General features: G+C 50.1%; 5 protein-coding genes across 5 annotated transcripts; 2 read left to right on the top strand and 3 right to left on the bottom strand.

Annotated features, from left to right (window-relative positions):
* Positions 1-212: 212 nt before the first annotated feature.
* Positions 213-1,820, top strand: LCP9604111_3971 (putative JmjC domain protein; the record flags this gene model as incomplete). The annotated part of the gene is made up of 1 exon (XM_039071618.1): positions 213-1,820. One exon carries the CDS (start codon positions 213-215, stop codon positions 1,818-1,820), a length of 1,608 nt encoding a protein of 535 aa, XP_038930055.1.
* A 470-nt stretch (positions 1,821-2,290) lies between these two features.
* Positions 2,291-4,890, bottom strand: LCP9604111_3970 (cell division control 45 family protein; the record flags this gene model as incomplete). The annotated part of the gene is made up of 2 exons (XM_039071617.1): positions 2,291-4,087; positions 4,138-4,890. 2 exons carry the CDS (start codon positions 4,888-4,890, stop codon positions 2,291-2,293), a joined length of 2,550 nt encoding a protein of 849 aa, XP_038930054.1.
* A 1,406-nt stretch (positions 4,891-6,296) lies between these two features.
* Positions 6,297-8,066, top strand: LCP9604111_3969 (uncharacterized protein; the record flags this gene model as incomplete). Its single annotated transcript, XM_039071615.1, has 2 exons — positions 6,297-6,432; positions 6,481-8,066. The coding sequence occupies 2 exons, from the start codon at positions 6,297-6,299 to the stop codon at positions 8,064-8,066; spliced, it is 1,722 nt and encodes a 573-aa protein (XP_038930053.1).
* A 400-nt stretch (positions 8,067-8,466) lies between these two features.
* LCP9604111_3968 (uncharacterized protein) lies at positions 8,467-9,645 on the bottom strand (the record flags this gene model as incomplete). The annotated part of the gene is made up of 1 exon (XM_039071614.1): positions 8,467-9,645. The coding sequence occupies one exon, from the start codon at positions 9,643-9,645 to the stop codon at positions 8,467-8,469; it is 1,179 nt and encodes a 392-aa protein (XP_038930052.1).
* Positions 9,646-10,540: 895 nt separating this feature from the next.
* On the bottom strand, positions 10,541-11,737 carry LCP9604111_3967 (GPI-anchored transamidase; the record flags this gene model as incomplete). The annotated part of the gene is made up of 1 exon (XM_039071613.1): positions 10,541-11,737. The coding sequence occupies one exon, from the start codon at positions 11,735-11,737 to the stop codon at positions 10,541-10,543; it is 1,197 nt and encodes a 398-aa protein (XP_038930051.1).
* Between the last annotated feature and the right edge of the window lie 327 nt (positions 11,738-12,064).

The following is a 12,064-nucleotide window of genomic DNA, read 5'->3' as shown; positions in this document are numbered from 1 at the left end:
TTAAATGACATAGAAAAAATAGGGTATTCATTTCTTTCTCCATTTGACTGCCCAAATGAGGGTCTGGGATATATTTTGAACGCGGTAGGAGGAACTCGAATCCACCACAACACCATACCTTGGGGACACTTAGGGAGGACATTGGGGATAATTTCTAGCTCACCTCTTTCTTTCCTTCCGTTCTCGCTTTCTCCTGCACCTCCCCCTCAGTCATGGCCCTTTTATCAGTCCTCAGTGACGCGTTGTCCGTTATCGCCAAGCCGAGCTCTGACGACCCAATTCTCCAATGCGACAACCCTGAACTTCAAGATCTTCTCTTCAACGACACTGAGAAAGCATTTGAGCTCGCCAACTCAAAACTGCACTCCTTTCCATTCAAGGATGTGCACATCTGCTGGCATCGACTCTACACGGACGCGTCTATCGTCAAGGCCTGCGTCATCATCATCACAAAATGCGGCCTGATCTCCATTGAAAACCAGCACCTAGTTGTCTCACAACTCATTCAAGACATAAAGAATGCAACTGAGCCGAAGCTCTCCCCCGACACGCCATGGCTATCAGATGTCGTGGCGATCCTGGATAACGTCCTGATCATGTCTGGAGCCCCCCTCCGCGAGAAGCTGGTCGAATCCCTATTGTCCACGCTGCAGGCAGCTACGGAATCCCATAAATTCGAATACGACGAAACTGATGGTCCGGAGTATCCAATTGCGAAACGCAGAAAATTCTCGCCGCCTCTCTTCCCTCCAAATGCGATCCGTGAACCCCATCTGGACCATCCGATCCCGCGTATATCGGCGCCCTCATTCGATTCCATCGAACATCACATTCAAAACAACCGCACCCCACTGGTGATACAAGATGCAATTGAACACTGGCCAGCCATTTCGACGCGTCCATGGTCTTCGCGCAACTACTGGTGGGACCGCACGTTTGGGGGTCGCCGATTGGTCCCCGTTGAGGTGGGAAGGTCGTATACCGACGAGGACTGGGGACAGAAGATCATGCCATTCAAAGAGTTTGTGGACAAGTACATATGGCAAGGAAAATTAGCTCCGGCTGAGGCGCCGGAAAACCAGCCCCAGGTCACTAACCTCGATGGGGAGACAGCATACATGGCACAACACGATCTACTTACTCAAATCCCCGCCTTGCGTAACGACATCAGTGTACCAGACTACTGCTATATCACTCCACCAGGTCCAGATCCGGGAACACCAGTGTATGAGAAGAAACAGCGAGAGCGTGAGGCTAAAGTTCAAGCACAGGTTCCTGAAACCTCGCATGGCCCCCAGTTGGACACAGCACCAAGGGAGCATGTCATAGACGAACACAACTCAGATGCAGGCTCGCTCATGGGTGTCCCCAGCGACCCAATTATCAACACCTGGATCGGACCGGTGTGGACGATCTCCCCTCTCCACCACGACCCCCACCACAATATCCTCGCGCAGGTCGTGGGCACCAAGTACATCCGGCTGTACTCGCCACACACGCCTGACTCTCAGATCCACCCACGGGGCCAAGAATGGGTCACGTCTATTGATGAGACGGCAGAGCCAGATCCTGTATCCGGGGCTCTGCCAACCACTCGTAGATCGGTTGACATGTCCAACACTTCCAAGGTGGACCTGGCGGCTATCGAGACTTCCCCTGTTGAATATGAGAAATGGGAGGAGATGTGGCCTGGGTTCATGGACGCCGATTATGTGGAGACTGTTCTTAAGGAAGGCGAGTGTCTCTACATTCCTGTTGGGTGGTGGCACTATGTGCGTGGGCTGAGGGCTGGGATTAGCGTGAACTTCTGGTGGGGGTAAAAGAACAGCTCTGTGAAAGAACCACGATGATGTGATGTCTCGGAATGAGATTGATGTGCTCCTACTTTGCGAACGGTGTCAGATGATACGCTATTATTACGAACCTGACACCAGCAAATTGTATGTATTATTCCAAGTATTGCAATAACTCGATTATTCTATATGAGAAGCATCCAATAATCAGCTCTCGGAAGGTCGAAAATACATAGATTCGATGCAACTATGGACTAGATAGAATCAGACATGTTTTCCTCACGGAACAAGAAACACCATAAACGCCATTGGAAACAGATGCAAGAATGAAGGGCGTTTGAATGCTCGCAAGCGTGGAAACCCATGCAACGGTCATTATGCATGTAGCCGGTTTCAAAGTCCAGTATCCCCTCCCATATATCCCTCCCACCCCATGCATCGAAGAAAGTAAACAAAGATGACAGGTCGTAGACTGCGTGATTGATCGTAGAGGGTATTTAGCCTACCACACTGCGGAAACTCAATGCTTCGAGGAAGCCGCCAAGGTCATCCTTCTGGACCTCGACAACACAATGCTCGAAGCTGTCGATTCGCACACGGGCGTTCGTCTCCTGGACTACCTCCTGGAAGGCAATGCCAAACCGGTTGCGGAGAAGATGCTTCTTTCCACGCGGATCTTCCTCGTCCTCGGACTCCGATTCCGATGAAGACTCAGATTCCTCTGAATCTGAGTCTTCGGCACCAGTCTCGTCTTCTCGCTCGGCACGCTCTGTTGCTCGCTTGGACCGGCGCTCTGATCGCTCTTTCTGTTTCTTCTCCTTATCTTCCTTCTTCTTCTTGCGTTCCTCTTGGCGCTTGGACATGGCAGCGAAGTCAACAACGCCGCCGCCGCCACCAGTACCAACGACGACATAGAGATCGCGATCTTCGTCGAGACCAGCAAGGACGAGAGGAGTTCCCGCTGCCCTCTTGCGACCGATCTTGATTGAGTCCCCCCGCTCTTTTTCTTGGACTCGAATGGCCTCGGCGATCCACAGGGCCAATTTCGTCAAGGCCCCAGGGTTGGTGAAGAGTTTGACGTCGGGTCCATCCTTAACCACAGCAATGCGGAATGCTCGAAGGTGACGGATTTGATGTTTAGAGAGCAGGGAGGTACCGGTGCGAAGGATAGCACGGTGTAGGTGTTGGGCGAGGGGCAGAGACTCTAGAAGAATCGTGGGTGATTCGGATGTTAGTGAAAGCGCATCATAGGCACTCCAGAACCGAGGCAGCAGACTGGCCAAGTCAGATGCGCCTGTGATTCCACTGTTCTCTGCATCATCACGCACTCGTGGCAGACGTTTGGCGTCCCAGGAAGCCAAAGTCTCATGTGGCCCAACTTCCAGCATCGCACCCACAATAACACCTACGTCTGTGGCAGAGAGGCAAGCCTTCCAGCCCCAGCAACGCACAAATCCCCAGCCCTCACGGGCACTCGCACTGGTAGATCCCGCTGATGGTACGAGTCCGTCTAAGCCATACATAGGGGCGTACTTGAGCAGCCGTGATCGTAGTACACGCTTCAATTCCATGTCCATGTGGGTATAGTATTGGTGACACTGGGTCAGACTAATTCCCATCTTGGCCAGAAGTTTGTGCAGTCGTTTGCGGCCATTCTCAGTCCATACATGCAGCCTTGGCGCAAGATAGGGACTGTGCAGCATACTCTCGTATAGTGACCAGTGCCTGACAAGAAGGAATCGGGGTTCAGGAGAAAGACGAATCGACGTATCGGTGGGTGATCTAGCGGTTGTTGGAATGACACCGTTGATCTCTCCTCGAATGTCACGGTTGAATTCTAAAGGATCAGGCGGGTTCAAACGGTGCACCTCATCGCGAAGTATTTGACGGATGTGTTCACCACGTTGGCCACCCCAGCCTGCTGAGCCTCCTGATTCTGATGTGTTTGAAATACCCACTCCGGTCATTGTCCGACCGCTGAGTTCTAGACTGGAGACACCGACAATAGCAAGCCACAACAGGTCATTGTCATCTCGTCCAAGCTCAGATGCCAGAGAGTAGATCAGGGATGAAATCGGTTCGGAGTATGAAGTTCCAGACGAATAGTAGGCTTGTAGAACGGAGTCGTGTCTTCGCTTGAGATTAATTAGACGTTTCTTTAATGACCGCGCCGAGGGTTGTTTTGCCTCAGCTGGTGATGGCGAGTCAGTTGTCGGTGTCACAGATCGTGACGAGTTCGAAGAATTGATTCCAGTCTTTTTGCGGCGAGTGGGAGACGAGTCAATAAAGGAGCCCTATATCACGCATTAGTCCATTGTCGGATCATAAAAATGTTAAAACCTACTGAATTGCTTCTCCTCCGTTGGTGAGGCGGCTCATCGCCTTCTGAATCTTCATCGTCTTCGCGACCTGACCAGGATTTGCGCTTTTTTGACCCTGTTTGCGTTTCGTCTTCAGATCCGTCGTCACTCGCATCATCGTCGTCTTCGTCAACCTCTGGCATTTCTAGTAACGCGTAGTATGCCTCTCGTTCGTTGCGAAGCTCTTCCTCGATGTCTCCGTCGTCATACACGATAATGCCACCATTCTTCGACGTGTAAGCGGAAGTTATGCACCCTTTGTCAACCCCGCGTCCTCGCAGTCGCGAATTGACATCAATTTCAGTCATGTGCTGGCCTATCCCCGTTTGTCCACCAAACACGTTTCCCAGGTTCCACGGCCGTCGCGCGTCGAATACCCAGATTTCCACGCCTCCCATATCTTCCACCTCGTCCTCAGGATTGCTCAACGCAAGTATCTCGGCCAGATCTACCAGTCCCCCTACCCCGAGGCATACCACAACTCCTCCGCTGCCCCCATTGGTAGTCTGCATTGGGCGGACCATCTCCTCCCCCGCACGCGCAAGGTCGCCATATCCTGCAACTGGTTGGATTTTATGGGGGATATAGTCGCGTTTCAACAAAGAAGTGAGAATTCGACAGGCACATAGCGCGTCTGGCTCTAATGCCACGAGAATCAGGACGGGTGGAGAAAGCGGGTGGTGAGATCGGAGGAGTTGTAGGTAGAGGTGTGAGATGAGCTGCCGTGGGAGATACATGGCCAGCTTGGGATTATCATATGCTCATGCGACAGCTCATGAAGAAAGAGAACTCGTAAGAATAAGCCCAGAAATGTGAGGTGGTTATTTGGGGTGAAGCCCTTGCAGCAAAGAGTCTCTCATAGCGCCGGGGAAGTGGACAAGCGCGACGCGTCGGAGGCACGTGCCGGGATTCCATACCTCTTCATCACCTCGACGATATTTGCTCCCATTCTTTTATTATCGGAATATTTCACTATTTAAATGTCTTACTCCTCAACTCCTTGAATTTAATATGAGTATTTTCACAGAATATGTTGGTTCATCTTATTGCGCGATGCTTTGCAAATTGGGTGCTTTACGCTAGATTTTTCTATACTCTTAAATTGAGTCTCACGCGAAAATCCTTTGTTCGAATCATGTTTCCTACCGTCTCTCTAGGAACGGAGGATCTCTCGGCGGTCAGATCAATTATCGATATTAAACCCCTGTTCCAGTGCTTGCACTTCTCCTAGTAGCATGTCGAAACGGAGAAGGCGTGTATTGAGCCAGAGGCTGCCTTGTCAATGTAGTCGATATACATTCCTTGAGTTGATCAAGGACTTTCTAACTTCGCCGGCGGTTGTCAAATTGTTGCCAATTGAACGGCCACTCAACGTTGTGTCTGTTAAAGACATGATGTATGATTGAATATCGAGATGACGGTTAGCAGTAACTTCTCAGTACCTGCGAGCCTTGCACGAGATATCATGTCAATTACAGCCACAGAAGCAGGTATGGAGCGTCTTTTTAACTCCGCTCGAGATATCGGTCATTATCGGCGAGGCTCTTCGAAGCCAAAGCCAAAGATGATTCAGAAGATCATGTTGTTCATGTGTTGACCACGATTTGACATGCAACAGCGGCTTTTACCACGGAAATATCTCTCATACCAAGAAAAGAAGCGACAAATGACGATAATGAGACCTAAAAGACTCCCTTTGACATGGTCAGTGATGGCAAAGAACTAGCCAGGCATAACATACCACACAGCCCTTTTCAGGAACCATCATCGGGAGACGGTAAAGGAGACATTGAAGAAGGTACAGACCATCTGATGTTGATAGTTATGCGGAAGATGAAATGATGGAGACCTGCTTCCTCTGATACACCCATCAAGCGCTTGAGACTACTTAATGCATATGTACTTGGAACTAGAGTTCCAACATTGAAGCTTGTAAAGATCAATCAATGAACCAACCTCGCTAAACCCAGTCACATGCTTGTGTTTGTCTTGTTTGATGATCCTGTCAACCCCGTGGGTCAAGCCCTGAGGGTCTTCCCGTCGTGACCCACAGTGATTATCCCACCGTCTCCACCCACTTGGTAACTATAGCTCTTTTTGTTTCTGTCAACGAGAGCTAAGAATCAAATTTCCAGCTACAGCAATGGGCACACGAGGTCTTGAGATAGTACGCTTTCGCGGGCGTTACTACATTCGCTGGCATCGTTTCGACAGTTACTTTGAGGGTCTCGGCGCTAAGATAGTCGCGAGCATCCCAACGGACCCTGAGAAATACAACAGTACGGCGCGAATAAAGATCTTGCTTTACACTATACTAATGCCTGCAGGATGGCTTGAGTCGATGCGAGCCCAGTATGCGGCCAAGGAAAGTGTTCTCGATAGAGATGTCTATGAGATCCGTGACGGCGTCAAACCCGACTATTCGCAGTTTGAGGAGTTTGAGTCGCTTCCTTCCGACTTCCCAGAGCTGAATAACTGGGCCGAGTACATCTACATCATCAACCTCGATCATGAAGTCCTCACTATGAACCACACCATACATTGGAAGCTGGGGAATGTCCCGCGTCAGGACGACCTATGGCTTCGTGCCATTGTAGGCAGCATCTATCGGTACGAGTCCACCATCTCGCCTGAAATCTGTCCCGAAGAGCACATGGCCTCACCGGCTTTAGAGTATCCCGAGCCAACATGGGACATCAAATATGACTTCCGCATTGTATCCCCGAGGACCGACATCGCGGAGGCACCGAAGGCGTTTGTCACACAAGTTCTAGCCGATACTATCAGTCAATACGAGACGCAGATTATTACGTTTGGAAAGGAGTGGAGCCCGAGCTCCTTCGCTTTTCGCGAGTTGACTTTTGCTCTCGTGTCAATTGCGTCTGGCCAGACCAAATTCCATTCTTTCCCCGTTCAGGAGTGTAACCCTCGAACATGCCAGAGATGGACCTGCAAGTCGAGCCACTTACACAGATTACCTGGATGGGTTGACGAAGAGTGGGTTGGCGATAGCGCTCCGTTACTGGAGTTCGGCTCCCCAGCTCATCGACCAGGCGAGCCTCCAGGGGCATCGCCCATGGAGACGATCTACTGGGTGGAGGACGTGCTTGTCAGTCTTGCACTGGTGGTTGACGGTGATTCCATCTCAAAGGCCGTTGCCTGGGGTGTCGAGCGCGGACACACCAACTTCCAGATTGTCATCTTATCCCTCTTTGAAGTGGCATTTGCAGAAGTCTCCTTTGATGGTGAGGCGGGGCCATTCGCCAAAGCCAGCAAAGCTGTCAAGCTCTCGCCTCTGCGTGTAGATGCTTGCGCGAGCACACATCCGCGCCAGCGACCAGAGCTGAAGCCTGGAATGGAGGCTCAGAATCGGGATGGTAAACGCACGGTGAACTCAGACTGCAAGGGGACAATCCGAAGACTACAACGCCATTTCCCTGGGCTCGCGGCACTTGTCAACTTCTTCGAAGTTGCCTCGAGCCGCCGCGCAGCATCCAAATTAGCAGGCATTCTCCCGCTGGAGCTGTACGACAGGATTGTGGACTTTGTCGATTATGATACGTGGAAGACCTGCTTGCAGGTATCGACTGGGGTTCGTTCCTGCTGCCTCCGCAAGTACAGGCTTGATGACCATATGAGAATTGTCTCAGGCCCCTTTGTGAGACAAGTACATCATTACCGTTACACACAGTGTCTGATGTCCTTCGACTTCGAAGACATGAAAACCGGCCAGATCCTTCCGATGATGCACGCTCCGGGAAGCGATTCGATAAGAGAGTGTAACTGGGTGCCGGTCATCGGCAGCGACCGAAAGGCGATCATGTTGGACATAATGATCCAGTTCAAGCCGGTGGAGGATGTGCCCGTGGAAGACGACAGCGATGATGACTTCTTGCACACGCCATTGCCATAGGCTGGAAGGAGATCGACTGAGTCATTTCAGGCTCCCAAATGCCTGCGAATTAATGTGAACTATGTGATCATGCGAGATGTGCTTAATTCCTGTGTTCCCAGCTCAGCCTGGGATACCGCTCCGCAATACGTTCAATAAACAGCAATTTATTAAGCCAACTAGCTACGTAGTTAATGTGTAAGAATTTCACTAGCTTAAGCAACGACGACTATGGCTATATCAACAGGCTGCTTCGCACCTTGCAACTTGCGTCTTCATCTTCGTTATTTAGTTGAATGTACTCTTTCTTCTTCAAGATCAATCTGGCACCTCACATCCTTAAATGTATTTTTGATAAAGATATTCTCCTCATTCTGGTAAAGCAAGTTTAGCTATCAGCTCCCCAGTCATTGCAACGAAGCTAGTACAGGAAGTCCTCAGCATACTCCTCATACTGCTGCATGAAGTCCTCCATGTTGAACTTGTCTTCCAACCGCTTATCTAATAGAATTCTATTGCCCGCTTCAGTGTATCCTTTTCGGAATATTGCGAACAGTTCCGGGCTCTTCAAGTAATGCGGGATGAAACGCTGATTGTCCCCTGTCACCATAGCTCCCTTGAAAGCTTGATAGACAATATCGGGGTCCTGGGTGAGGTCTACCGTCTCACATTGTCCGAAATCCAAGAGATATAACTGAACGGCGCGGTGCTGAAAGTCGGGTTCATGGTATCTTCCCTCGGGAGCTATGGCTGACGTTCCAAGAACAAACTCCACATCATCACCGTTGATGGCGGCGGCCCAATGTAGGGTTGCATAGGCTTTCCCCATCGCATTTGCAAGCGGGAGAGTCTCGATGCCAATCTGCTCCATCGGCTCAAGGTACAGAGGGAAATTTCGTAGCGGAGTCTCCTGATCAATGGTACCATTTGCCTTACCAAGATAGACACGGGCAAGGCAGTGCTTATTTCCAGGGTGATTGAGGATAGCCTCAATCCCAGTATTATTGAGGTATTGAGGAGTATAAAACTGGGAGATTAAGGCCCTTCGCACGACTTTCGGTAACGGAAGAATCCGTTCCATCATCATAAGGTCTCCACGTATACGATAGGCCTGAGGGATTTTTGGTAAGATCTCATCCCAGAAAGCATTATTCTCTTCTTTGAAGATAAAGTTGTAAGGTTTTGGAACGTGGACTTCGCTGTTGAGGGAATGGTAATACTCGAATGTAGCCGAAACAGTACAGTGGATCCTATACTCATGATCGAGGTTCGATGGCAGGTCTTCGTTTCCAGGAAATTCCTTCTTTAGTACTAGAGGCTTGCCGACCTGCTCAAATACAGCTCCCTGCAAGCCAGCTCCGATTTGGTTGAGGGTTTGTAAGTCGGGGCGAGAACGTGCATTCTGAAAACGGATGCTGAAGGAAGAGGTCGTCGAAATGACAGAATTCAAGCTAAGAGTTCGTTGGAGAATTGCCGAATCCGTCAGGAGTCCGAGGTTTGTTGCTAAGAACTGTTGAGAAATTCTGGCGTTCTGCGCGATGGACAGGGCTTCCGATGTCGCCGATTCATCGCTGCTTTGACCCTCACGCCGTGGATTCATGATGATTGCGTGTACTGACAGATGAGTTGGGTTGAGTGTTGTGACAGATGAGTTGGGTTGAGTGTTGTGTTGTGGAAAGAGCTGGTTAAGTATGACGTGCCAGTCCGTCGCTCCTCTAATAATTCTGATATTACGAGTGATCTCACCGGCCTACGAGATAGTCGTTGCAGAGCAAAGCGGCTAATTCTAACTTCTAATGCTGCGCAAAGCCCACCGGCTTCACAGCAACCCCTCGGCTAGATCAACTCCCCTGCTTTTGTCATAAGTCATAATTCAGCTCCCCTAGGAGAAACTTGGCCACGTGACCTTACCTGGTCACCTGACGCTGCATTAAAACGCTATTATTTCTCCCCCTAGGAGAAAACTTGGCCACGTGACACGTACGTACGACCTTCTGATTTGTAATTGCTTCGCTTCGCTCCGCAATTATTTTCAAATTGCTCTGCTCTATGGAGAGTGAGTCATCGTACGTTAGAGCAAGTGATGTGAGAATACATTCGGAAACCCAAGTCTGGAAATTTTCATATTGGCCGGGTGTGGGTTCGTCAACTCCTTGTACACTTTATATTCTCAAAATGACCAAGGAATGAAGCCGTGTAATCAGATTCGAACAACATCACTGCCCGGAGTGACATGTATCGAAAACTTTGCGATATATTGGTTGCATCTTTACTAGGATTATTACTTTGGTTAAGTGTCTGAAAGGCATGGTTGTTTCTCATCAGAGGATATCTTCAAATTCAATAATCGCGGAGGTAACGCCTTTCGCCATGAATATGCTATATTCCCCAAAACTATTCCAACGAAGACATTATAACCATGAATCCGTGAGTCCGGGAAGAAAACTCAAGATTGCAGCCAAAGGAAAGAAAACCAGATGCTTTTTTGCATAATATTAAACAGACGAGCGGCCGAGAAACGATCCAGCCACCCAGATAGCGGTGCATGCACCGACGACAGAGATGCCAACTAGCCGCTTGCCCCAGCTGCTGTCTTCCGCCATTTTGGTTGGCCCAACAGTGCTCTTCAGCTTCAGATGTAGAGACGATGAATGCAGGTCTTCAGTGACATTTGTAGCGGAATCAGCTAGCATGGCTGAATATTCCTCGTCACGATTTTGCCACTTCTCCACAAGTCGCGCAATCTCAGCCAAATCTTCCTTGAGGGAGCCAGGCTCTGTGGCGTTTGCATTCTCGACTTCCACATTCTGCACATTGCCGAAGAAGTCAACCACAGTCCGCAGACGGCCTTCTTGCTCGCCTCCAGGGAACAAATCCCACCGGACACCTGGCTGAGAGTGGATCTTCGACTCATCATAGGAATCGAACAGATCTCCCAGGTTGAGTTTAGAAGTGACACTTGTCACTTGTGTCTCGAGGAATTCGAGAACATAGTATGTCCAGCGATCAATGACAGCGACGCCGACGTCGTTGTCCGCATGGTGGGAATAGGAAGATTGGTCGATCTCGCTGGAGCCTGTCGCCACGATGTTAGGCGAGTAAAAATGGGTGTACATCGTATTGGCCTGGCAAGTGTCGATCATGAACAGCAGCTCATGATAGCGCTTCTTCTCCCACATCTGTCCAAACGCGTCTGCAAGATCCCACGCGCCTATCTCTTCGGCGTCCTGGAACTTTAGGAACTGGTCGCCTCCATGTCCGGTCATGTATACTAACACATTGCTGCCGGCGTCAGATCCCAGGCGTTTGCTGCGCGGCACATCTTCGTCGAGGCGGTCGGTCAAGAGTCGGATGAAGTTCTCCACGGTCACTTCGTACCCCCTGTAGTCCACTTCGATATTGTCACCGTATAGGTCGACGGCGCGGTCTGCGTTACTGTAAACGGTGCCGGGGAAAGCGTTTCGGGGATTGCAAGCCATGTCATCGGGGAGCATGAGGATGATCTGTGAATCGGGAATTCCGAGCCGTTTGACGGTTCGGTATAGTGATAGGACATTGGCGAGGTGGCGGTAGTTGAACCAGAAGCGAGAGGTAGATACAAGTACCGCCCAATTAGAGGTGTGTTCAGCGACAACTGCGCTGGCAAGGAGCAGCAAGGCGAACGCCTGTAGAAAGCGGAAGAGCAAAGCCATTGTGACGGACGATCAGGTCATACTAGTAGGGAGGAGGACGCTGCTTAATCGGTAAATGAAATCAACAGCGACAAAGTATAAATCAAGTCAAAGGCCACAATTATCAATCATAAGAACCATATCAGGGCCATAGCACAAATGGCCGGAAGAAGACAGACAGCTTCAAGCTGCCTAGGTGAGATAGGAGATTACAAATGTCGGGGAAACTTCGACAGTTGCCACATTCATAAGGCACCAACATTGACGCACGGACTAGTCACCGCCTTCATCGGAATCGGCATATTGGTTCCGCAGATCAGATCATGTAAGTTATAGTCGAAGCTCGAT

This window comes from Penicillium roqueforti (genome assembly GCF_015533775.1).
Source record: "Penicillium roqueforti strain LCP96 04111 chromosome Unknown scaffold_07, whole genome shotgun sequence".
In the NCBI taxonomy this organism is placed as follows: domain Eukaryota; kingdom Fungi; phylum Ascomycota; class Eurotiomycetes; order Eurotiales; family Aspergillaceae; genus Penicillium; species Penicillium roqueforti.
The sequence above is the reverse complement of the archived record's forward strand: the minus strand, read 5'-3'. Positions and strand labels throughout refer to the sequence as shown.